The sequence below is a fragment of the Euleptes europaea genome, chromosome 2 (genome assembly GCF_029931775.1).
Source record: "Euleptes europaea isolate rEulEur1 chromosome 2, rEulEur1.hap1, whole genome shotgun sequence".
NCBI classification, from domain to species: Eukaryota; Metazoa; Chordata; class Lepidosauria; order Squamata; family Sphaerodactylidae; genus Euleptes; species Euleptes europaea.
The window spans coordinates 79,088,470-79,116,173 of NC_079313.1; the positions used below are offsets into that span (position 1 = coordinate 79,088,470).

At 39.7% G+C, this 27,704-nt stretch overlaps 1 protein-coding gene across 1 annotated transcript in view; it reads right to left on the bottom strand.

Moving 5' to 3' along the window:
* Positions 1–27,398, bottom strand: part of ST3GAL3 (ST3 beta-galactoside alpha-2,3-sialyltransferase 3) — a 234,124-nt gene extending 206,726 nt beyond the window's left edge. The window contains exons 1-2 of the mRNA XM_056867692.1: positions 27,368–27,398; positions 21,619–21,763 (exon numbers count right to left, since the gene is read on the bottom strand). Coding sequence (XP_056723670.1) covers positions 21,619–21,733 — 115 coding nt within the window. The 5' untranslated portion in view covers positions 21,734–21,763; positions 27,368–27,398. The remainder of the gene's footprint in view (positions 1–21,618; positions 21,764–27,367) is intronic.
* Positions 27,399–27,704: the final 306 nt, after the last annotated feature.

The following is a 27,704-nucleotide window of genomic DNA, read 5'->3' on the forward strand; positions in this document are numbered from 1 at the left end:
CATTCTTTGAATCTCCTTAGGTAAATAGAAAGTACCCAGTTGCACTTTTCATGTGGATTTCATGTGACAAGGATACAAGAGCACACTTTTTTTCTCTTTAAGCTGTTGTTTGCTAATAAGATAGACAATAATCATGTTTATGCAACATGTGGGTGTACAGAGACAACATCTATGAAGGGAAAGCAAGAGCAAGCATGCTCGTCCCTCCTTTTCCTTGTAACCATACTGGTCCAGCCTCCTCCTATGTATGCTCACCACATGTGGGCATATCACTTAAACATACAAGGTACATGCATGTAGGCTTCACATTCATGAACGACTGGGAGTGATTCTGTACTTGTGTAGGTGTCCATATTTGAGTGAACATGTGTAGGAAGGGGTGGGGCCAACATGCCCACTTCTGCTCCCCCCTTTACACATGTTGCCATATAGATGAGTGTGTCATGGGTACAGAGTGTGTGTGTGTAAAATGGCTTCTGTGCCTAGAAAAATTTGGTCATAGACTTTAGGTTAAGCAAATGCACATATTTACTGGTTTTGCATAGCTACTTTTGATTCCAAGGCTCAGATTGTAAAATAATTTTCCCCCTTTTTTAACTGAGGACTACAAGAAAGAAAAGAGGGCATGGATCATCTGGATAGCAGAAGCACAAATGTAGGGGGATTGCAATGATGGGGAAATAACAAGGAGTTTTACAGAGCATTAATTATGCTGGCTTCATTAAGCAGGACTTAGATTTTCACAAGGCATTTTCAAGCTTTTCTCCATAGTTATATAGGCAAGAAGCCTCATTATTTTTCTTTCCAGAAGAAAGCTGAACTATTACATTGATCCAACCCCAGGCTATCAAAGACTTGGTTCAGGATTTAAATGAATTTATACTCTGTAGGAATGCAGAAAAATTCAAACTGGGTTCTAATTCAAAAAAAGCCCTAAAGTTCCAACTATGACAAAAGATCATAGTTCTGGCTTCACTGTGTTGAAATGTGCGTGTGCTTGCTATATAGGCATACCCACTTGGGCCAGATCATGAGGGTTTCAAACTAAGGAATGAGGAAAAGGCAGAAAAGGGAAGGCTCCCTTAGAAATCCTTAAAACTGTGTCACATATTTGCCAGGCAGCTTTTTGGACCCATATGGGAGCCCACCTTCAAGCCATTAGAAGGGGCAGGCAGGCTCTGGCAATTTTGTCAGGGGCTGAAGCAGTCCCTTGATTGGAATTCCTCCAAGCCCCACTCCCAAACATCTATGCAATTTTTCACAGGTTTCAACTTGTCGTCACTATTTCAAAAGACTATAGCACAGTGCCCTCTTGTGGTTTAACAAACAAATATTTAGCCGTTTTTCTTCTAAACTTATGAAACGTCAGCTTCGCTCCTAACACATCCTCCCACACATACTCAGAAGGTAACATCAGCAGGCATCATACCCAGATTAATCTAGGGTATGTTTGTGCAGCTAGAACTCAAAAAATCAATTCATATGCACTGTAATCACATGCTGCCCTAACAATATGTTCACAAGCTCATCTTACAGGGCTAATATCCACTCCTAAACTCCTCTGAAGTTTCCACTTTCACTTAACTGCTTAAGTTAGAATATTGGTGCTGAGCCAAAAGGAATATCTGACAAAGGGAGCTTTACTCTTGAAAGCTTATGCCCCAAAAGTCTTGTGGGTCTCTAACGTGCTACTGGACTCAATCCAGCTATTCTACTGTAGACCAACATGGCTATCCTCTTCGATATCATAGAAGAATGTTTGAAGGGAAAGGCTTAAAGTAAGAATGGAAATTTAAAGCAAGCAACAGACTCTAAACAGTTCCCTACAAATTGGTTTTATATTTCATTTGTTACAATTTTGGATCCAGTCCTACAACTAGACTTTACTGACCCAGTGCTAACGGGGGAAGAGGGCAGCAGAAGCAGAACAGTAAGTCCACCCCGCATGCAAAACCAGGACCTAGTGTTGGAATAAAATGACCACAACTTTATTGGTTACAGCTGAACAGGGCCTTGGCATAGCATAGGGGCTAGATCCACAGCATCGGCTGACACGCCTACCGACCAAGGAATGACCTCCTATTCCCAACCTGCCTGCTGGGAACTAGCATGGGATGGCAGAGCATGGGATTCCACCAAGGCTTGACCCACCTGGTGATTCCCCTGCCACTTGGAAGGAGGCTGCCCTGCCAGCCCCTGAACTTGGCATGCCCCCTGCAAAGCCTCCCCACAAATCCCTTAATGGGATCCCCAGGGTGGGGGAAAGGGGCACGCAGGCTGGCTTTCCCCCCAAAATGGATCTGCCCCTATGCAAACAGCACCAACAAGTTGTGACAAACAGCAAGATAACAAAGCATCAACAGACTAACAAAACAACAGAATATGGGGGGGGCATAATTTTGTAGGACATATTTACAGGTAAAAACAAAGGAGGGGGTTACATTTTTCTTATGAATTTCTTTGGGAGGGAGTCTAAGTTTGCCCAAATGTGCCACCTCAGATCTCTGTATGTGCATCTGCCAATATGTCCACTTTTGCATAAGGAAAGAACCCTGCGGCTGAAAGTCAGCCTGAACATGTTTTTTCTCAACAGCATTTATTTGAAATATTGTCGAAGGCTTTCACGGTCAGAGTTCATTGGTTCTTGTGGGTTATCTGGGCTGTGTAACCGTGGTCTTGGTATTTTCTTTCCTGACGTTTCGCCAGCAGCTGTGGCAGGCATCTTCAGAGGAGTAACACTGAAGGACAGTGTCTCTTATACACTGAAGGACAGTGTATAGGAAGAGTAATATATAGTCAGAAAGGGGTCGGGTTGAGCTGAATCATTGTCCTGCAAAATCATTGTCCTGTAAGTATCAAGATAATGTGCTAATGAGGGTGTGGTATGTTAATATGGAACCATTGTATCCTGAAGTGATCTGTTAATGTGTGAAATCCAAAGCTAATCTGCATGGCTACTGTTGACTGTTAGTCTCCAGACTAACAAAGACTACAGTCAACAATAGCCATGCAGATTAGCTTTGGATTTCACACATTAACAGATCACTTCAGGATACAATGGTTCCATATTAACATACCACACCCTCATTAGCACATTATCTTGATACTTACAGGACAATGATTAGCACATTACCTTTGATACTTTTTGCAGGACAATGATTCAGCTCAACCCGACCCCTTTCTGACTATATATTACTCTTCCTACACACTTAACACTGAGAGACACTGTCCTTCAGTGTTACTCCTCTGAAGATGCCTGCCACAGCTGCTGGTGAAACGTCAGGAAAGAAAATACCAAGACCACGGTTACACAGCCCGGATAACCCACAAGAAGCATTTATTTGAGTTGTTTGTACAACACTAGTGCTTGATCATTAGCATCTAACACAAAGACAAACATGGAAAACAGATTTATAATTATGTAGTGATGCTTACCATTTTGATTTCATATGTTCTCACTTGGCATTTCCAGCTGTATTAGACACCGTAAGATTGTCAATTTTTTTTATTTTAACGTTAAATAAAAACACTGTAACACCAAGGATGGAAGCTAGTATTCTACAGGCATGCATAAATCTATATTTTAAATCATGAAGAGCTACACCGTTGGATCAGACCATCTAGTCTAGCATCTTGTCTCACATAGTGGCCAACAGTTATGCTAAAAGATCAGAGGCCCAAGACTTCCTCCTAATGTTGCCTCTTAGCATGAGTATTTAGAAGTTACTGGCCTCCAGAAGAGGAGATTCCCTGTCATTATTGCTGGTGGTAGCCACTGATAGATTCATGGAAAATATAGGTCCATCTAATTCTCTTTTAAAGTCATGTACGCTACAGCTACTGGAAGCTCAGCAGCAGCTGTTTGTTGGGTGGGTCACAGGATTTCAGCTTCTACCACAGAACCCCACTGAAGGAAGAGGAGGATGTAGGACACTTACTGGAGTGACAGAGATGCTAGGGTAGCAACTGCAGAATCCTGCAGGTACTGAGCTACAGAACTGACAGAACCCAGAGGCGGTGCAGGCAATGACATCACTTGCAGTGCTGGGTTCTAAACTTCATTCAGTAGTTCTGTGCCTGAATGGTGCTGCAGCTCAGCACCACATTGCTCTTCCCTTTCAGGAGTCAGCGGTGGGAGTTAGAATCTTCACTGCTACCCACCATGCAAGATGATGCTGGCGTTTAAAGCTTTAAAAAAATTCTTTTGCCAAGAAATTTCCTCTTAGGCACAAATGTCTGATTAACAACAAAAGCCAAGGATTAGTAAAATGCTCTACTGAACACAGAAACTGAAGTTAGGCACACAGGATTGCAGTTTCAGAATCATGCCAATGATTGTTTAACATTGAAAGAATCCATCTGACTACAATAGGAGGCAAAACCTTTACTTCATTTGAAGCTGACTTAGAATGAACAAACAGGAACCAAATGCTTAATTTGTAAAGAACGTGCATCACTGATTGCAGAAGACAAGAGAGAGATATAGAATAACACACTACAGATGAGAAGAAAACAATAGTATGCTTTTTATGTTAATTTAATTATTTCTTGAGAGGATGCAATCCAATGTTTATAGCTTTAGGGTGGAAGGGAAAGATGCCCAGTCCTATTTTTTTTTAAAGAAAACTGCCACTCTGCAGCCCTTGTACATTCCAGCAAACATGGGGGGGGGGGGGAGTCACAATGGACACTGAATTAGGAAGAGACTGTGTGTATGTGTGTGTGTGAAGTGCCGTCAAGTCGCAGCCGACTTATGGCGACCCCTTTTTTGGGTTTTCATGGCAAGAGACTAACAGAGGTGGTTTGCCAGTGCCTTCCTCTGCATAGCAACCCTGGTATTCCTTGGTGGTCCCCCATACAAATACTAACCAGGGCTGACCCTGCTTAGCTTCTGAGATCTGACGAGATCAGGCTAGCCTAGGCCATCCAGGTCAGGGCAACAGGGAGAGACTAATCCCCCCATAATAGGAACTTGCCAAAAAAAATTGCAAACCAGGGAAAGGATGCAATAGAAAACATGAACTTGGTCTGTGCATGGAGTGATCAGCTAGGGTAACCCTTGGAGACACTGACCCAGTCAGAGTCAAACAAAGTCCTCTAGGCCTGGTCAATAACCACCATATTACAGACACACTGAATTCAACAACAGTGCTATCAGAGTTCCATCCTTCTAAACCACTGAAATCAATGGGCTTAGGAGAGTGTAACTCTGTTTAGGATTGCACTGTAAATCATCCACAGTTACAGATTTTTCCTTACTGCAATTCCATAATAAATGGGAAAAAATATAAACACTTTACTGCTAACAAATGTTAAAACTAAAGACATGACTAACCTACCGCTTGCAATCTGTTTGCTAGAAGCAAACATAACTGAATGTTCAAAAACATTTTGGAAAGGGATTCAAACAGTCAGTTGACTGTGCACATGGGATCTCATCTACCTTCCCTGCAGGCTCACCCACCACCAGGACTCTGACCATTGCCACGTTGCTTAATGTCAAAGAAACAAACCTTGCTGTTTTCCTGCAGGTTCCCCTCCCACACTGCCACCACCCACACTGCCACCAATGCACATCTCATCTACACATTCATCAGTATTTTAAAAAAAAAACAACTTTTCACATAGACTTGCACAAATGAGAAGCGGCTTGGCTCAATTTTCATAGCGGAGAAAAAGGGAGCAATGAAGCACCATTTGTTTCCTCAGTTTTCATAGTCAATTAATAAAAACTGAACTGACTAGGAATATTTCATGCATGTACAGCTCAGAGTGCATCTTGGGACTTATAGAAGGAATACAAACCTCTCCCAACCTCAAGGGAGTTGCCACCCTCACCATGAGGAAGAGTAGTGTGTCTGGTTACATTAAGATATTCTTTACATTCACCTTATTTAAAAAAAAAATAGAGGATGAGGCACTGCAAGCCTCATCTGCCAGCTTGCACCAACATGTACTTCCCGGCCCTCCTACTAGAGTGCCAGACAAGAACTAATTGTCTGCCCTTCAAAGTATATGTCACATGAATAAATTAAAGGGAGAACACCTTACTTGGTTAATTTCAAATAAGCCCATTAAAATGAAAGCATAACTTGAAAAACAAATTGAAAAAATATACATGAACTTCAAGAAGGTGCATGTTAGAACATTTATTCCCTTATTAACTTCAAATTAATCAGAGGGGAGTGCTATGGTGCACAGATAGGACACAATCACACATCCCTGAATGCCTATCACAAGTGAATGCATGCACACAGGCAGCTTCTCTTATATGTCAAAATTCATTCAAATAAATGTACGTTCTGACTATGCAAAGAGGGAACAAATTAACCGATCTGTGATCAAAAAGTAGGCCAGTATAAATGACCCAACCATGCCTTCAACAGTGACTGAGAAAGTTCCAACAAATCAATTGCTCTGGCTCAAAAACTACTGCAAACTGCAGCTCATAAAATACAAATGCCGTTTACTTGCCATGCACAACCTGCCTGTAGCCCTTAAACAACCATTCCAATATTTCCCCACAAGGATAGAACAGAAACCAAGTTAATATCTACAAAGTAAATTTGGGATCACTTAATACTCTTTCAAAAATTAGCCCTTAAACAACCATTGAATTAACCAAGTTAATACCTATAAGCAAAAGTAGATTCAGCAGAAGCACTATTCAAAGAAGACCTAAGAGCTATAGAACTAGCTTCAAGCACTTGCTGGCAAATCCAGATGTGAAAACTGTGTTAGCTAAGAACTGGTCTCTGTCCAGCACTCCCACAACCACCACACAAGTAAATCAAAAACCTGTCTGTGATCAACACCAATAGCCCAGGGCTGTAGTGGAACATTTTCAAATGCAATGAAAGAATCCCATACAACAATCCAGTCTTTGCCATTGGTGAAGAGATTAAAAATGCCTAATAAGGAATGTTCCAAGGCTCTCAAATGGAACTAATTACTATTTACATCTTGAACTTTCCAATATGACTCTGGTCACACAATGGCAACTAAGTTCAAACTATAGGGCTGCTCACCCTAAGCACGTAAGAACCTACAATTCAAGCTCTTGAGTTCCACAGTCCAAAATATGAGCTTTGAGTTACTTAAATCCCACTACAAGCTATGACAAATTTCAAAGAAATTTTACAATATAAATATTGTTTTATGCACACCATTTTCAAATGTAGTAGGAAGTACTAGAGCAGTTTGTAATATCTATTTTCTTATAGTGGAGACTGTTTATTTAGAAATATACAGGTACTTCAAAAAGAGCAAACAGGCACAGAAAGCAGTGCCCCCAAAGCAGCACGGGGCCACCTAAAGTGACCACACATTCTCACAGCACCCTATGACAGCTTTCTAACAGCTAGCTCAAGATTCCCCCCCCCCCCCCAGTCTCCAAACTCCTTTTTTTGGAACACCGTCTCAGCCTTATCCATTAAAGTTAAATATCAGTGTGGTAAAGTGATTAATGATAGAACAGGATCAGGAAGTCATTGGTTCAAATTCCACCCCAGTCAGAGAACTCACTGGTGACCTTGGGCATGTGGCACTATAACAGAACTCACCTTGTTTTAATTTTTTTTTATTTTGGTCTCACACATACCAACTTTCACTATCTCTGTTGAGACATATAACTTGCAATGAAACCGCTGCCACGAATTATTAATTATAAAAGGTCAGAAATATAAGGCACTTGAGAGGTTTTTTGAAGCACAACTTAAAAATGGTTCTATTTGTCTCTCTTGGGGGGATTTAAAAGTCAGGTTAGCAAAATTTCATAACAGGAATATGGTGTTCTCTGAAAAACAAAATTCTCGTCCATGGATAAAGTTAATGAATATTGACATTGAATGTAAATTGATCTATTATTACTTACATATTTACCTATGCATTTACTTAATCGCTTTTTTAAAAACAATAACTATAGGTTTTATATATCTTAAGTGCAAGTAATTTGAGCATATATCCATTTAAGTGATAGTAGTTGGTGTGTTGATTAGTTGTGTAGATACAAAATATATAGTATATTTGTTTTGTTATATGGAAAAAATGTATAGCATCTTCGAAGAAAGAAGGGCATCAAGAAAGATGGCATCAGGCACTAGAACCAAGAAAGACTATAAAACCAAACAGGACACAGATGCCATATTTGAGAAGATATCAACCTCTCTCAGCAAATCCAGACACTTGAAACAGACTTGAAACAAACATAAAAATCTTTCATCTCAACTCCAACAGGAACAGAGCGCACACACACACACAAATGAAGATATTAAAGAAGATATTTAAAAAGTAAGAGGAGAAATAGCATCCGATCTACATGAAATAAGTAAAAAAAAATCAAGAAAATAAGCAGAAAATCCAAGAAATTAAGAAAAAAACACAAGGACTTTGCTCTATTGTAATTCTATTGCTAGAATTACAAGAAAGCTCCTTAGAACAAGCAAATCAAAAAATTGAAGTACTGGAAATAAATCTCAGAAGTAAAAATTTACATTTTCAAGGGATCCCAAAAGAATCTGGAGATTTAAATCTAGAAAAAAAAGATTCGCAGAACAACTGAAGATTTTATTAAGATACAGGGAGATTTCCCTGAAATTGATTGAATGTTTAGAATCAACTCAAGATAAGCAATACAAAACAAGCTGCCATAAGATATCTTAGTTTGCTCAGTCCATATGAAATAAAGGGACACAATCTTGAGTCAACATAGACAACAACTGCTCAATACCGAAGGAAAAGAAATACAAATATTCCAAGATTTACCTCCTAGAGTAATAAAGAAAAGGAAAGAGTTTGATACACTGAAGCGAGTGTTACAAGAGAAACAAATCAGATGCTGCTGGAAAATACCCTTCACTTTGGAAATATTCCTGACAAAAGGTAGAACAATGATAACAATGACAGAGCAAGCAGAGCAACTGATATTGACAGCTGCAGATTGGCCACAACATTCGGAACTGAAAGACATGGGAAGTTCGTTGCTCGCTGTACCCACACTTTCCTGTTGGGAATCTATGCACCAGTAGTCTCTAAGCTCAATTCAAGTTCCTGCCCCTTTAAATGCTGCTTTGTAATTGGCTTACTTTGTAGAGCTTACTGTGAGAGAAAATCCCATCCAAACCAAATTGCTGCATAAAAAAGCATTTTAAGAACAAAAAAACAAAAAGCAGAGCAATGTGAAAGGAGGGAGCATGAGAAACCAAAGTCTCGGTTTTTAAAAGCCTTTCTTCTGCTCAGAAAGAGCTCTGAGGGTTTCTCGGGTGGCGACTGAAGTGTGTCACGGCCGGCAGACGAGGGGTGCTGATCGTGTTGGAGGGAGTAGACCGAGCCGGCAAAACCACGCAGAGCCGGAGGCTGGTGGAGGCTCTGTGGGCAGGGGGCATCAGGCCGAGCTTCTCAGGTTCCCGGAAAGGACAACAGAAATTGGACGGCTAATAAGTTCCTACTTGGAAATGAAAAACAACTTGGAGGACCACACAGTGCATCTGCTATTTTCTGCTAATCGCTGGGAGCAAGTGCCATTAATTAAACAGAAGCTAAATCAAGGTATCACTCTAGTAGTGGACAGATATGTTTTTTCTGGGGTGGCCTTCACAAGTGCTAAGGAGAACTTCTCCTTGGAATGGTGTAAGCAACCTGATACAGGGCTACCAAAGCCAGACTTGATTCTATTTCTTCAGCTGTGCACATCTGAAGCAGCCAAACGTGGAAACTTTGGAAATGAACGATATGAGGACAGATCTTTTCAGGAGAAAATTCTACAGAGCTACTATCATCTGATGAAAGATAAGACTTTAAACTGGAAAGTGATTGATGCTAGAAGATTTACATGATTAAATTAAATCCTTTGCAGAGGAGGCCATGCAGGAGGCTCAACACACACCCATAGGAGAATTGTGGAAACAGAACTGCTCTGCCACTTCATCTTCGTGGGTCAATCCTCATGTAGCCAATACCTCCGCTCTTCAACTTTACCCACCATATTTATGTCTGTTGTTGCTTCTACAGGCCAGTATGATTTGTTAGAATCCTGATTTTTTAAATCTAACTTCCACCTGTTTGGTAAAAGAAACTCTGATCTTATCTTGGAAGCAATTTTGGAGGGGCTTTAACTGGAGCAGTTGCATTAACACTGGACCAAGACTGTATTACTTGTTTATAGAGACTTATGCTTCAATAGACAGTGGCTACTGTTTTCTACACCCATAATTTATACAAATGCTTAAATTATTTTGTTGGTAACGGGCAAGAGATGTACCAATACATGTCTTTTAGTCACCAAAAAAAGAAAGAAAGAAAGAAAGAGCTCTGAGGAAGCAGGAAGCGTCTGAATCCCCACCTCTTTACACACTGCTTTGTAACTGGCTGTGAGAGAAACCAAGCTTGCATGTCCCATGCTTTGCCTTAAGAACGGGGATTTTACCCGGGCTGAGCTCATGGGAGAGGGAAGAATCGGGTTAACAGAGCAGTGGGAAGTCCTGGGATTTGTGAGGGCTGGCAGAGATGTCATCTCTAATGGACGGAAAACTCATGCATAACTCCAAGGAACAACCAAGACAGACCGGGGGCAAACGTGAGTGAAAGTACCCATGCATAAATGACTATAAAGTACGGGGGAGGGGAGTAGGGAGGCCAGCATTGATATCACCTGCAGCTGTCCTCTGCAGATTTGCAAAGATGGAAAAAGTTAAGAATTTCATGATTAGGAAGAATTTTTACAATTAAAATTAATATACTACCAAATCTAACTTTATTTCAAATTTTACCAATCTATATAATAGGAAAAAACCTTAAAAGAATGGCAGTGAACAATCAGCAATTTCATCTGGAATGGAAAAAAGCCAAGAGTAAAATTCACAATATTAAAACAAGAAAAAAGTGGTTTAGCAGTACCATATATAAAGCTGTACCATCAAGCAGCCACACTAGTTTGGTTGATGGACTGGATTATTGATCCCATCCAAAGGCAGCATAATTGGAAACAACGGATGCAAAAGAAGGTATGCATAATTATCTATGGATTAAGAAATAAGAGAGAACTGGTATAAAAATGTTTTATAGATGGTGTATTTCACCAAAAGATATAGTGAAAACCAACAGCAAATACAGTTGAAATTGTTGAACATGCCTAAATATGGATGCATCTTTCTATCACATGTGGTGGTCATGCAAGAAAGCAAGAAAATATTGGATAGAGATCCATGATGAAATGCAAAAGATTTTAAAAATTAAACTTTTGATGGACCCTAAAAGTATGCTGTTAAATATATTATCAAGCAGTGTGCCGAAAGTTTATAATGAATTATTCAAATATATGGTAGCAGCAAGATAATATTTGCAGCAAAGTGGAAAGCAGACAAATGTCCAACTCTGGAAGAATGGAAAAACAAATTGGCAGAATAAGGTATCATGGCAAGTCTATCATATATACATAACAAACCAAGATCGGAATTTCAGCAAAAATTGAATGCTTTTTACAAATACATGGCAGATGGTTCAGATGAGAACTGAAGTAGAAAAGGGAAAGATTTAAGAAAGAAGTTTTAAAGGAAGCTTTTTTGATAAGCAAATGTAAATTAAAAAAGACTAAGAGTTATTATGAATGCACTGTATACCTAGTATACAAATAAATCATTAGAAATTTATGTGATTACTATATATAGATGTCAACTTTACTAATTTTTCCTATAAGTCATAACAATAATAAAGTCTTTAAATAAAAAAAATAACAAGAATGTGGTTGTTATAGAATTACAGAAGTAAGGAACTTGAGACGGTTATGTGCAAGTGATATATTGTAATTCCAAATATATCAAGGTGATTCACATACAAGTGTTTACACTTTTATTTTTTACTGAGAGTGATTTCTCCTAGCAGTCACTGGTTTGTTTCTTAAACTTAAGCTTCTTTTACGCAGTTGTTCTTTAGTTGGAGGCGTTAGGAACATTAGCACACTTCCCCAGTTTCTCCTTTAAACTGGCCTGGCATCATTCCTTTCACCAGAGCTATTTCCCATCAAACCGTTAGGGATCACTCTATCAACCTTAGAGCTATTTCCCTAGGTAACTCGCTATGGATCCTTCCTGATCCAAAAACCAAGCACGTTCCTTTTCACTCCTCCAGAGTGAATCCTCCTCCAGACAGCTTGCAGCTCACACTGCTGCCTCCAAGCTCTGTCGGTTAACCTCTCTCTGAGTCAACTGTAACAACTCCCCAACTGCCATTCTCAGAATTCTGTTTGAACTCCCTGTCAATCGAGTTGTTCTGTGACTGGGACAACTCCTTGGAAGGCAGCTGTCCATCACACACACAACACACACACACACTCTCTCAGCCTAATCTACCTCCCAGAGTTTCTATGAAGAAAATGGGGGGATATAAAGACAAGAAAGGATCCTGTGCATGTTCTCCTGAATTCCTTTAGGGCAGCAGTTTCCAAACTTTTTGAGTCATGGAGCACTTTTCAGGAGAGAAATTTGTCACGGAGCACTAATTTTCACCTAGCACCTATATACTAAACCAAATGACAGTAGTATTTTTCTTTCCAATCTCTTCATGGAGCACTAGGGAATGTTTCCACGGAGCACCAAGTGCTCCGTGGAGCACAGTTTGGGAACTGCTGCTTTAGGGAATGACAAGATATACATAAAATTAAATGTGATCTACAGTCCTAGTTGCCCTTCATTATCCATTAACCTTTTATAATGGATAAGCCAAAGAGAACCTCTGAATGCCAGAGCCAAACAGCCCCTAGCACTATATATTCATCACATCCATTTTCCATTCAGGGAGCTCAGGTTCATACAGACAGGGATATTTCCATTTTATCATTACAACCATTCTATAATATAGGCCAAGCCAAAATGTAATGGCCTTTGTGAAATAGTTTCCCTACTTTCCTCTCCTATTCTGTTTTAAGACTTTCAATTTGTGGGCTGTGTCCATCAACCTTAACCACCAACCTTTACTTTGATCTTACCAAAACAATAACTGGAAATCCTTTAGACAATTATCTGAATAAACGTAGTTCAGTTCAACTTGGGCCCTTTGTTCACCTTAGTCCACCTTTACAGACCACAGACAGAATAGTTTAAAATAAGATAGATGATTTGGAGGGTTCCACATCAAGCAAAAGACCAATGGGATTTATTTCTATAGAATTAAAATTATGTTTCCTAGGTAACACTTGCTATTAAAATAGGCAAGTACCAACAACAGATGCATGCAAGATGTTCTAAGAAAAGTGTTCAAAACTATGCTAGAATACTCAAAGAAAAAGTGATTAACGACATACCCACAACACAGGAGAGCTGTAGGGAGAGAGGATAAAAGGGTCATTGGAATAAGCCTGATTCATCTGTAGGATACGTAACTTCTAGAATGTGCAAGAGAAAGGAATCTACTGCCCTCAAGTGGCTAATAAATATCATCTACTTGAACAATGTTGATATAGTAAAGTTTTGTTCATTGTACCATGACAGCCAGTGTGGTACAGTAGCTATGTGTATGTGTAAAGTGCCATCAAGTCACAGCCGACTTATGGCGACCCCTATAGTGTAAGACAAATACCAGGAAGCCCCAAGTTCAAATCTACACTTGTCTGTCAAGTTCAATGGGTAGCCTGAAGCAGTCCCCCTCTCTCCCTCCCCATACAGCCTACCTACCTCACATAGTTGTTGTAAAGGTACCATGGGGGTGGGGGGGTTGCATGTATGCTATTCTGAACTCCTTGGCCGGGGTGGGGAGTAAAAAGTTAACTTTTCCTGATATCAAATTTAGGTTGCTCTGACATATTTTCATTTTGTAGTGAACTGTACATATAGTTTCTCATAATTTTATGAAAGCTGTGACAAGTGTTGTAGCATACAAATAAATATGATGGTAATCTGGTTGTCATCACCAGAACAAAAAGATAACCTCTAGCCTAAGCTTAACTTCTAACCAGTTTCTTGTAATTCCATTATTGTGCTAAAAATCTCCATTTAATTTAGTATCGGAATCAGTAGAGAAAGCAACAGTCTAAAAAATGAAATTATTCACCACCACTGAATGGTGTAAAGTTATATATATTCTAGGGCTGTCTTGGTCTTTGAGGAAGGACTCATCAGAGCCAGGCTTGGCAGCAACCACCACACAATTGATACCATGCAACTTGCTTGACTTATCCAGAATTGCCTGTTTGCTACTGTTCCCTTGGCATTCCAAGTGGCAGAGCTGCTTTTGGCAGCTTCCAAATGCCTTTCACTCCCGGGATATTGGCAGTCCTGCAACACCTGTTTTTGGTAGCGCAGACCTGCTTCACCTATGGAGAAAAAAGCACCTGCAGGAATTGTTTATACATTTTGTTGGGATGCTACAGTTATGTTGCCCTTATTCGGCAATAAAACCTATTACCATTTCCTCTACTGCAGTCCTGTTCACAAATATACATGTGTTTTTGAGCTTTACAGAGAGAGGATCAACAAGTTAATTACTCTGAAAGTCAGAGCACCTGGCTATATATAAGCAAAGATAAGTCATTAGTGTGAGTCACAAGCAGCACCAAATGATCAATGAGACTTCATATCAGTATTAGACACAGCTAAATTTTATGGGATCCAACATGATTTTCTAGAAAGATATTCCACATGGTTTATTATTGAATATTTTCTTAATCTATAATGAAAGCAATATAATAAATGCATGCTATGGTCTTTTATTATCTTTCGCATTCTAAAATGCAATAGGCACACTAAAATGCAATATATCTATTATCATTTTGTGCTTTTATTGCATCAAATTCCACATACAATTAGGGTTGCCAGCCTCCAGGCACTAGATGGAGATCTCCTGCTATTACAACTGATCTCTGGCCAATAGAGATCAGTTCCCCTGGAGAAAATGGACGCTTTGGCAATTGGATTCTATGGCACTGAAGTCCCTCCCCGCCCCAAACCCTGCCCTCCTCAGGCTCCACCCCAAAAACCTCCTGCCGGTGGTGAAGAGGGACCTGGCAACCCTACATACAGCTAAAACTGAATAGGTTGAAGCAAAGTGTCCCAACCTAAGGACTCCAAACCAAGAATTGATGGGCTAATATTCAGCCCACATATGGCATAACACCTGGATTGCTAAACATCAATAAGTAGATAAGAGAAGCCAGTAAAACTGCAGTTGGAAAGAGAACAAAAAAAGAAGATTCAGAGAAACCATGTTCATTTTTTTCTCTTCAAGGAAGACCAAATCTCCAAATATCAAGTTGTGCTACAACTAACATTCCACCCAACAGCTTTAGTTAAATATATCCTCACCCATTAGGGAGAACAGGTCTCTCACTCTTCCTTTTTGTTCCCTACCAATCCACTGAGGGCCTGGAGGAGGAAATTTGATTTTAACAGCCCAAATCCTAGACTGTTGCCTCAAAATCATGCCAATGCTATAATGTCACTTTCGGGTATTCACTGGAAATGAAGTTGCACTGTTGGTATGGTGCCCTTCCCCCACCCCCCAATCCTGTACACATATCCTTCTACTGTTTGGCAGTTATTAGCTGGCAACCCTGCCATACATGCTACTAAGAATTGCCTTTGCCTGATCGCAGGCTTTCTATTTAGAAGATCCTGTACTATGGAAGTACAGAAGGTCCAGAGGAAGTCTGAAGGTCCTCCTCAATTTGTAGGAAGCACCATAAAGGAGGGCTTTTTTAAACAGGCTTTTTGTTTAGGCAGCAAATGATTTCATTGAACTTTTATGATCTGAAAAATATGAATGGTGTGTATGTGTGCATGTGTCAAACACCTAGCAAACCACAATACATGACTGATGGGTGCATTCAGCTTGCCACACCACAAGCTGCATAGACCTACCATAGTAGTTGCTGTTTACTGCTCAAATTTTGGTTTCTAACAAAAACAAAGTGATACCCACACAACCCAGTATAGCACATTGGTGTACTACAAGAGGTATATGCATACCAAGCTGCATGCTCTGAAGATTTCAAAAAGGGGCAAGTTTCATAACAAGTTAAAGAAAGTGAAGAAGGACTACAAGGGCAGGAAAAGTGCCCAAACCCTTACTGCAGGGGTGAGGAACCTTTTTTCTGCCAAGGGCCACTTGAATATTTATATCATTCGTGGGCCATACAAAATTATCAACTTAAAAATTAGCTGACCAAGCTCCACACAAGCAGCTGCCCCAGATGACACCCCCCCAGCATGGGCAAGCAGGCAGGTATCCAAACTGTGGCACACTCGCCCACCTGGTGGCACAGGATGATCTGTTGCACGAGCCGAGCATAGCCATCCAGCCGCACGCTGGAGTTGCTCTGCATGGTCGGGGCCGGATTCTACAGCCGGCTCCTGCTACCTCCGCCTGCAGGGATGAAATGAGAACACATTGGCTAAGAACCCCCCCCCCCCATGCATTCTGGCCCTGCCCCCTTTAACCCCTCCACTGTCACCACTTCCACCCCCAGCCCTCTTGTAGTACAGAGGGAATACGTTTCTCCACAGCCCAGGTGGGAAAGGGTTAACACAGTTTCTTGGGCGGTCCTAGCAGCTCCATAGTTAATGGCTCTTCTGCAAGGAGGAAAAAGGTTCCTTTTCTTGGCAAAACAAACACACATCTGCTTTGAATAGAGGCTATTCCTGTCTGCGAGAGGGGGCGGATCACCAGTCTTAGATCCTTCTGAGCTAGAGATCTGCCAGGACCCACGAAGTGCCAGACCAAATGATTTTGCAGGCCTTAAACGGCCCTCGGACCTGACATTCCCCACCCCTGCCTTACTGGTAGAAAAAGTGGCTTGCACTAGCAAAAGAGAGCCTGGGAACTTTGATAATCTAAACAGACATTTTCAGAAACTTCAGTTTAGACCACCTCTCAGTAAGGCTTGCTACCATGGAAATGGAAGCAAAACCAGAAGCTACAATCAGCTGCTGAGCAAGTTGAACCATTTGCTCAGGAATCTAATTTCTGTTCCCATGGAAACAGACATCAGACTAGGAAAAAATATTGCATTCAGTAGTTCCTTGCCTCTGTTTTACAACCCAGCTATCGGAGAAAAGCCACTGAGAGTAGCAGGAATCAATGAGTAAGAACGTAGCTGTACATTTAAGGAAGAAGCTGATAATGGTTGGAATCTGACTGCTTAGCTTCAGTGGACACTTATAGGTTCATAGCTTCAAGGCTGCTAGTCCTTTTCTTGAGATAGATCCCCCAGAATAGCCAAAACTGTCCAAATGTAACTATACTTTGGAAAATGCACATGAAAAGGGAAGGAATAGTAGACCTCACCATTTGGTGCACTGAACATGGAAAGACACTATTTTTGAACATGGTAACAATCCCACTTTGTGAATCTTGGTATCCAATCCAATGTTTTCAACATGACACAATCCAATAAAGAAACTTCAAATATCATAGTGGCCAAGATTTTTTTTTTAAAAAAAAAGTCCCCAAGTTCCACATCTATGTAAGTAAAATTGCTTGGTACTCTGTCATATTTAGATTCAAGATTTTTGGCATATAAGCTTTTGAGAATCAAAGCTCTCTTCGTCAGATACCAAAGACAGCTAGGACTCTTGAACGCTTATACCCCCAAAATCTTGTTGGTCTCCAAGGTGCTACTGAATCTAGCTGTTCTACTGTAGACCAACATGTTTACCCTCTGAAACTATCTGTAATTATGATGGAACTTCTCTTGTTCTAATAAAAACGCTTATTTTGTTCTCACACACACCAACCCTCACTACCCGTTGAGACTTTTAACTTGTAATAATACCGTTGCTGTAAATTATGACAAATCCCTTATTTTCTATATGTCAGAAATATATGGCACTCAAGAGGCTTTTTGAAGTACAATTTTAAAATGGCTTTATTTGTCTCTTGGGGGGGTCTAAAAGTCAGGTTAGCAAAACTTCATACCAGGAATGTGGTTTGTAACAGAGTAACAGAATTGAGGTACTTGAGATGGTTATGTGAAAGATATATATTGTAATTCCAAATGTATCAAAGTGGTTCACATACAAGTGTTTAAACTTTCATTTTTTACTGAGAGTGATTTCTCTTGGCAGTCACTGGTCTGTTTCTTAGACTTAAGCTTTTACACAGTTGTTCTTTAGTTGGAGGAGTTAGGAACATTAACACACTTCCCCAGTTTCTCCTGTAAACTGGCCTGGGATCACTCCTTTCACCAGAGCTCTTCCCTATATAACTGGTTATGGATCCTTCCTGAACCCAAACCCAAATGTGTACCTTTTCACTCTAGAGGAGAATCCTCCACCAGACAGCTTGTAGCTCACTCCACTGTCTCCAAGCTCTGTCTATTAACCTCTCTCTCAATCAACTGTCAGTTCTCAGCTGTCAAAACTCTCCAACGGCCATTCTCAGAATTCTACATTCTGTCAATCAATTCTGTCAATCAAGGGGTTCTATGAATATTAGCTATTGATGTGTCCTTACTTTGCTGTCTATTGGTACCAACAGCTACTCCATTCATGTATGTTTTATTCTGTTGGTCTGTGACCATAATAAATTATTGATTGAGACCCCGCCTTTCTGCCCTCATATTGGCCATCAAGGCAGCTAACAAATAAAAACATAATGAAATCACATCTTGAACATTAAAACCAACCAGAACACATCATTAAAACCAGAGTTAAATGCATAAAAAAACATAAAAACACCAATTTAAAAATTGGGCACAAGGCAGAGCTCACTGAGGAAATGCCAAACAAAACAAAAAAAGTCTTCACCCACTGGCAGAAGATGGCAACAGGAGGGGACTAACAAGTCTTCCTGGAGATACAGTTACAGAGTTTCAGTAGCATGACCAAGAAGGCTCTCTCCCAGATTGCCACCCACCTAATCTTAGAAAGTGGGGGCACCCAAAGCAGGGCCTCAGAACAGGACCATTGTAGTTGGGTAGGTTCATAAGGCATTAGGCAGTCCTTCAGGTATGTTGGCCCCAAACCATATAGGGCTTTAAAGGTCAACAACAGCACTTGGAATTGTGCCTGGAAACAATGAAGTAATCTAATCTAGATATAACCCAGGGCATGCACCACAGTGACAAAATCCATCAAGGGGACCTGGTTCTTCAAAGGGAATGCAACCCCTTCCAGAATGGGTGACACCTTAAATTCCACGTCAGACCTTCCACTCACCAGTAGCACTTCTGAAGCTTAATCCCAACAGTTTATTAGCCTGCATCCACTCCAAAACTGCCTCCAGGCAACAGTTCAAGGTTTCTACAGCCTCCTGGGATCAGCCAGTGTGAGACAGAGCTGAATGCCATCTGCATATGTGGTGAGCCTCATGGCAACTTTATTCATATGGGGTAGAAATGTATCAGAGCAGAGAAGTTTGGAAAGGCAGTTGCTATAATGTTGTCTCATGGCATTAGATATAACATTATACCTACACTAGAACTACATTTGTTAAACTATGCAGTATCTATCCCAAAACAGTCCTGTGTGATTGCATTGTATGTGATAATGGCAACTAGATTAGCATTTGCCAAACTGCAGAAACAGAAGAAAATTCCTAGTAAAGCATTGCTAGAAAATGTTTATATTCTGATAAGACTTCTGTCTCTGCAAAAAAATTAAGATATGGCTAAATTAGAATCACAATGGAAAGAAGTTTTATGTGGTATGGAGTTAACTATGGTAAAGGCCTGAATGTAATTTTCCCTGAGTTTTTTTTAAATAAAGTTTGGAAGAAACAACAACCTAGGTATCTTGGATGGGATTAAGGAATAATGGACCTTCCTTGTTATCATATCTTGTTAAGGAAAGCTTGTGTACCAACAGTTTAAGAATGAATGTTTATATCTTACAGTGTTTCTTCTACGTCTGTACTTGCATATTTAATAATAATAAAATAAAAAGACCAAGTTGTAGATATAGGTCAAGCCAAACCTAGAACCTCCTACTATTGTACCATGCCTAGGTTTTACTGAGCTCATAGCGATGGCTCCCTCAACGTTTCAGATTTTTTTAAAGGTCAGTGTATGAGCTCTTTCAGAAAAACACTGGGTTGGATCCAACAATCAATCAGTAGAAGATGCTGATGGCTTCAGATCTTCCCCATTTCCCACTGTTCCTTAGCAGTCCCTTCTGACTCTGGGAATCTTGATTTCTCAGGGTTGCAGGATTCTTGTGGAACTCCACAAACAGAAAAGAGAGCAATTTTTTCCTGTTCTCATGATCACTGCCACCCACAGGAATCAGCTTCCCTGGGGTCAAAAGGGACAGCTAGTGGAACAGGGAGGAAATTCATGGCCCTTGCACAAGCAGGTCCCTGTATCCAGCCTACAGTATTTTCATTAAATATTCTGTACAGGGCCCAGATACTTATTTGGGTATTGCCAGGAGAAGTGATAATACTCAATGACTTAGTAGGATGGTGCAAAGCTGATCAATCCAGGTTTATATTAAAATAATAACTTCTGTCTTTCTCCTAGTCAGAACACACTGTCTTCAGTATCTCAAAGATCCAAAACTGAAATGTACACTTGCTCAAGCAGTAATTAATGTTTTTTAACAAATCATAAAGCTGGAGCACTTACATAAGGGAAGAACAGAACACATGTAGTTTACTAATTCACTATGTCAAAAGGTTAACAAAATACTGAATATGACAAGAACCTACACAAAAGAGTTAGAAGATAGAAATCATTACCCAAAAAGAAGTGATGGGACTGACAGGAAATTATTTAGTACAAACCACACACCACAGTCAGAGTCCGCATTGACAGTCACACCACCACCATGGAAACAGCCATTTTTACTTGCTTGTCTCCTTTGAACTTCAGGAAATCGTGAAGAAGTGAACCTTCCTTCATTTAAAGGTTATCGGCTCTCCTCCCTTGTTCTGCTGGGCTTGTGTGTGTTAATATATAAAATAATTCAATAAAAATATATAATTTTAAATGCTGTTTTAATGTTCAGATGTTTTAATGTTTTGGTTGCTGAATTGGTGACCCTATTTGGATGTAAAGGCAGCATAGAAATGGATTCAGCTTGCATACTGTAACCAAAGTTCGAATGCATCAGAAAACACAAGTGTCCAGGCACTGAAGACGCTCCTGATCCCATGCAAACACCAACACAGTGATTCCAATTTCTCTGTGACTTGGATCCCCCAGCTCAGTCATGCACTGGCATGCGATGTACACCATGGATATCCCATAGGTCAGTTGTAAAACCTATGCAAAACCATACCATAGGTGAATACCTGTGCAGGTATTATTTAAGACAGAAAAATATGACACCACCATGCCTCCATTCGTATAAAGAATTGTTAAAAGCACAATAAAGAAAGCCAGGAGACAAACACAACTCTCAGAAGTTTAGCTAAGAGCAGTACAAACAACAGCCATCTCTATGAAAATGTATTTGTACAACTACAGCCAGAAACCTACAAATTCATAACATCAGAACATATGGCTGCTGCTCATATCCTAAATAATCAATCCAGGGATTATTAAGAAGAAGGTAATACCAATCTCTGCAGCACATGGAAAGATCCAACAATGACCTGGGTTTGTTCCATTATCAGGACACCAGAAATCCATGGAAACTGCTTAGTCACATGACAACCAAAGCTCTCAGATGGCCTGCACAGAATTATACTTACTTGAATCCTCCCATCGGAGAAGATGCAGTTTCCAAGCTGAGTAATAGAGAAATCCCAACACCAGAAAGAGACAGAGGGCTAGTAGCAGGTTACGCATAAACACCAGTAGTCCCATCTTCGTACAAGACTGGCTCTTCTAAAAGACCTAGAGGAGGGGGGAAAAATGTTTTGAGACTTGTATTTTCTATGAGTTAACTCATCCTCTGTATACTGACTAATGCATGCACACATAAAATATCAAGCACAGCACATGTACATACCCTTTTTAATATTCATATTACCCAGGAACTATTAACCAGTGACACACATCAATCCTACATCTCTTATATGGAAGAAAGTTCCACAGAAAAAAACTGGAAATACTTCCGAGCTGATAACTGCAGGTAAAATCAGGGTGTTGCAGTTCCATAGATCCACAAATATTCCTGGGAAATATTAAGATGTAGAAAGTCAGCTCTTGAGTGATCACTATGTTTAGGTAATCTACTCCATCAGGGTGGGAAAGCCTTCATTCAGAACTCACACCATAACTTCAATCAAGGCCACTTTTAATTTTCCATGCAACTGGATAAATTGCATTAGATAATTAAACTCGCAAAGAACTCCTCAAATCATCTGAAACTACAAATCTGAATGCTTAGATTAATGCAACTCTTAAGCACTTGTCTCTTGAACTACTTACATTAATTTAAATATTACTAATAGTGAGCCCCTTGGCGAAGAGTAGTAAGGTGCAGTACTGCAGTCTAAGCTCTACTCTGAGTAGAGTAGATTGAACCTGAGTTCAATCCCACCAGAAGTTGGTTTCAGTTAGCCGACTCAAGGTTGACTCAGCCTTCCATCCTTCTGAGGTTGGTAAAATGAATACCCAGCTTGCTGAGGGTAAAGGGAAGATGACTGGGGAAGGTACTGGCAAACCACCCTGTAATCAAAGTCTGCCTAGGAAACGTCGGGATGTGACGTCACCCCATGGGTCAGGAATGACCCGGTGCTTGCACAGGGGACCTTTACCTTAATAGCCATTTGCCGTCCATAACATGCATCTTCTTGTATTTCTCAGTTATGGTAGCAAAACGCAAAAGTTAAAGTCCTTTTAAATCTAACATAGGATTCCATTAGAACCACACACTATTTTGAAGTGAGAATATCTGAAAATTATTTCTCACTTCTTAATAGCAGCAAAAACTGCAACAGCTCATAAGTATAATGGGGGGAAATAATTCCACCATATTAGTCAACTTGCCTGGAGAAAAGTGTCCTATTACTTTAACAGAAGTTTAATGGGATTTTTACCATGTTTTTTCCACGCCACGAAAAGCTTCACCTGCCCATCTCCACATATTAAGCCTCTATTAAAGAAGCAGGACATTTTTACTCCAGGCCAGCTGGCAACACTATTCATAATGGATTTGTTAGCTGGCATAAGGGTCCCTTTTTGCCTTCCTTCTCTGACAAACAAAATTTGTCTCCATGATCAGGCTGAATGTTTGAAAAAGGGTTAGATTCATGATGATTCAAAACTGCAAACTACAAGACAATGTTGAATCATACACCCTTGTTAAAGCCACTATCACTATATCTAACAGCCAACTGTACTCCGATCTGTTGATACTTACAACTGCAGATCGGGGCCAAATGTTTTAGGTTGTTTCGCTGCCTTGGAGGCCCTAACTCGGGTGACAATAAAAAACATAAAAATGTTTAAATAAAAAATACTGAGTAATTAATAGCAGGCAATTAAGAGTTCAAAGGGGGTAGCGGAAGAGAAAGACAATGAGCAGATATAAATGCCCTGTCACAGTAGCAATGATCACATCCCCAGTACAAGGAGACACCTGTTTGCTATGTCATCCTTTGCTTGCAGTTTTAGTTTTTAGCTGATATAATCGGGGAAAGTTTTTGGGAAAGTTTTAACAGGTTATTTTGATGAGACAGTTTCTGGTCTTCTATCTAGCTATTTCAGATATGTATTGATCATGTGATAAAGTGAACAGATGAGTTTATGCTGCCTTGCTTATTACGATAGCGATAGCCAACCAGGTACTTAGCAATAGTCACATGATTCTGATAAGTGACTTCAGAGATTGATCAGATAGATAGGTTTTGCTATAACTATGCATGAATCTGAGGACCAAATCAGATTTCCTTGGACTGAAGCTCAGATATTGAAGGACCCTTGCTTGGTAAGATATTAGGATCCTTTTGGCTTAATTGATATTCGTTAAGAGCAATGAATAAGAGACTGAATTCTGATTTATTCTAACAGACAACTAGTTTTAATATGCATTAAAATAATGTTAGGAGAATTGATTATACTTGCCTGCTTAATTACACTCTGTACAAGTTCAATAATATTAGTATTATACGTTATACTGTCTTGTTTATTAAAAAGAACCTTTCCTTTTGTTAATAAAAGTTAGAAAGATTCACACAGGTGTCAATTCATTTGCTGGTTACCTAAACAGAGAAACGAAGGACCTATGTCCTGAGAAAAATATTGTACTATCAAAAAGGTTAGAACAGGTGTTAAGCCTTTTCTAATTTGATAAAACGGGGAGGATTGTGATGCTGTGAATAGCGGCCAAGAGCAAAGCCTTGAGCTGTTTTCAGTTCATAGTTCTCTGAAGTTACGGGCCGAAATCCAGTCCGTTACAGCCCCACCCTCTAATCACTAGGAAATTGGCTCTTTGACATGCTGAACCTTTAATATGCACAATCTCTGTACGTAAAATGGCTTTTAACCTCCACATAAATTTTGGGTGATACATTAACATAATGCAACAAAACCACAACTAATGCAATTATGCTTTTATTTTAGTCTCCACAAAGGAAGAGAAAATGAACAAGAAGCAGGAATGGTAGATGCTTTTTTCCCCTTTGCTGCAAATCGCCATAGATGACAGAAAGATTGTGCCACAAAGAACAGGGTGGTATAGCCCATCTAGGACCCCACATAAAAGGGGGTACCGCATTATGTAATTCCCAGTGATGTATTAAGAGTTTGAAAACGTTATAAAAAATACTGTTTGCCCTTTCTATGAATTCCCACTGATGTATTAAAACTTTGAAACTGTTATAAAAAATACTGTTCGCACGTGGGTTACCGCACTTTGTATTCCCAGCGATGTATTAAGAGTTTGAAAATGTTATTAAAAACATTGCTTTAAAAGGGTTTTTGGATACCACGGCTAATAAATGGTTGGAAGACGTCTTCACAGCTAAAGGGGCCAAACAAAGTGTGAACAGTATTTCTTATAACATTATCAAACTCTTAATACATCGCTGGGAATAACAATTTTTTAGCAGCGGCATCCAAAAACCCTTTTAAAGCGGTGTTTTTTATAACATTTTCAAACTCTTAATACATCACTGGGAATACATAATGCGATAACCCCCTAACTAAAGACCAACAAACATGTACAAATATTTACTCAATTATTTACTCAATTTGAAGTGACAGACTCACTTGTGGTACATATTTTACAGACTACTTTTAAAGGGGAGGGTACAACAGTGAGAAAGTATTTTCAGAAATAAGAACCATAGCCCACTTACGGTTGCCAAATGGCCTAGAAAAACATCTACTGTCCCTTTAATAGTTCAATTGGTTGTTATTTACCTCCATGCCATGAAAAGCTACACATTTCTACACATTAAGCCTCTATTTAAAGGACAGGCCATTTTTCTCCAGGCCAGTTGTCAACCCCAGGCCCTCTTATCTTTTGGCTGCTGAAAAAGCATTGGCATAACAAGCAATGATGATACATAGAATTAAGAAAAATAGAACCAAACTGCCTTGAATTATACCACTCTTGTAAAAATCCCAGCAAGCTAGCCAACAGCTAGAGTGGCAGTAGGATCTGGATCTCAGTTTGGCCACTGTTTCTAAATACACACAGTCGTATATTTTCCAAATCTGGCTCCAGGACAGCTGCTTCAAGCACACTGCAAGAGACAATACCTAGAACTTCCACCAAAATTCCTCACAGTTAACATTAAGACAGACAATTGTTTAAAAGTGGCCCCAGGATAACAGAATAGTAATTCCCACTCCTGCCCCTTGCACTGTTGTGTTTTTGAAAGCAGATCTCCTGTGCTCTGATATCCTATCTGAATAATTGACAAGGAGAGTTCATGCCTTGAATGCCTGTATGCACTGTATGTATCCTGCCACTGCACTGCTTGTTCACTTCCTTTTCACCTGTCCTCTGTGAAGAGAAAGATACTGTAGAAATCTCATTTGACTGCCAGCTGGAGCTCCAGAGTCATATTGAGAAAAGTTGGGAAGAGAATTAACAGCCTCCTGCATAACTGCAGCATTCAGTACTGAGGAGAGGTATCGTTTATACATCATAACTATTATCCCCAATAGTTCTGATTCCCCTTCCCCAATTATAAGACATATACAGGATTTATCAATGAGGGCAGAATTGCATAAGCAGAGACCAACCCGATTCGGGTCATTAGTGCTTCTTCATACACATCTCCCAGCAGGATCAACAAAACATTACACATTGTTCTACTCAGTCTTTTACATTAAATATCATGCCCAAAAGGAAGGAGTTGCATTGGCTTATACACCTTGTTAGATTTAGCAAACTGCTAAACAAGATCCAGACAGCCAAGTATTATTAGTTTACATTATAATACCGCAAAACTGTCACCTCATATTAAATGTGTGTGTTTAAAATGACTCTGTTTCCTTGAGCCATCTTCAACTACTGAATTAAGTCCCTACAAATTGTTTTTGTTTTTTAAAAAATACTATTCCCAATGTGAAAATCAAGCAATAGCCATGTTTGAAGTATCAAAAGATCAGGCTGGCTAAGAAAAGACTGGCAAATTCACATAAAAAAGAGGAAGCTAAAATCCCATCAGAATCTGTTGGAATAGAGATTGACATCCCATGTAAACCTGAGATACTCTTGTTAAATGTAGTTCCCAACCTAACTAAAGATAAACGATGTATGGGGTTACACATGATAACTGCTGCTAGAATGACTTTTGCCAGACACTGGAAACAAAAAACCAACCTAACTAAAGATAAACGATGTATGGGGTTACACATGATAACTGCTGCTAGAATGACTTTTGCCAGACACTGGAAACAAAGGTAGAGGAATGGTAGGTTAAAGTTAAAGAAATATATATTTTAATTAAGTTAACAACACATCAGAAAAATGGTGATACAATGAGTCTAGATGAGCTATGGTTACAAGCTGTAAATAAAAGGGAAAATCTTATAATTAAGGGTGAGAAAGGACAATGTGCAGCGATGATAATCTAGCTATTTTACAGAGGACTAAACCGTGTATTCGGTGTGGTAGTATGAATGATATTGGAATAAGTTGTAATATGGAAATTCTGTTAAATTTTTACGTTTACACATATATATTGTATTTTAAATTATGAAGATTGTTGTATGTTTTTGTTGTTGTTTATTTTATTGACTAAATATTTTTTTTAAAATCCCATCAGAAGTTCAAGGGCAAGGACCAATTTTAATAGTTAAGTTTAACCTTCATGAAAGGGAGGCCAGAGAAAACAAGACCTACCTCACATATACAAATACGGGCCAGCAGGAGCATAACTCTTGTGTAACTATTCAGACTAGACTGTGAATGCCTTATTTTACTGTGGTAAATCTGCAATCCTAAACACACTTACTAGAACATAAGACATAATGAACACTAAGATATTCTTTCAAACAAACATGTATAACTAGACTGTAAAAGTTTTTATTTCTCACCATTATAGTGTTTGCCCTGACCTGATTGGCCCAGGCTAGCCTGATCTCCTCAGATCTCAGAAGCTGACCCTGGTTAATAGATGGGAGACCACCAAGGAATTCTAACGTCACTATGCAGAGGAAGGCAATGGCAAACCATATTTGAATGTCTCCTGCCTTGAAAACCCTACGGGGTCACCATAAGTCGGCTGCGATTTGGTGGCATTTTGCACACACAGGTAACAAAAAAGTCTGAAAAACAGAAAAAAGCTTAGATATGTATGGCATTCTACCTTCAGTATCTAGAAGAAAATCATGTCTGCTTGTTAATATACCCATCAAGCAACCCTTCATTTAA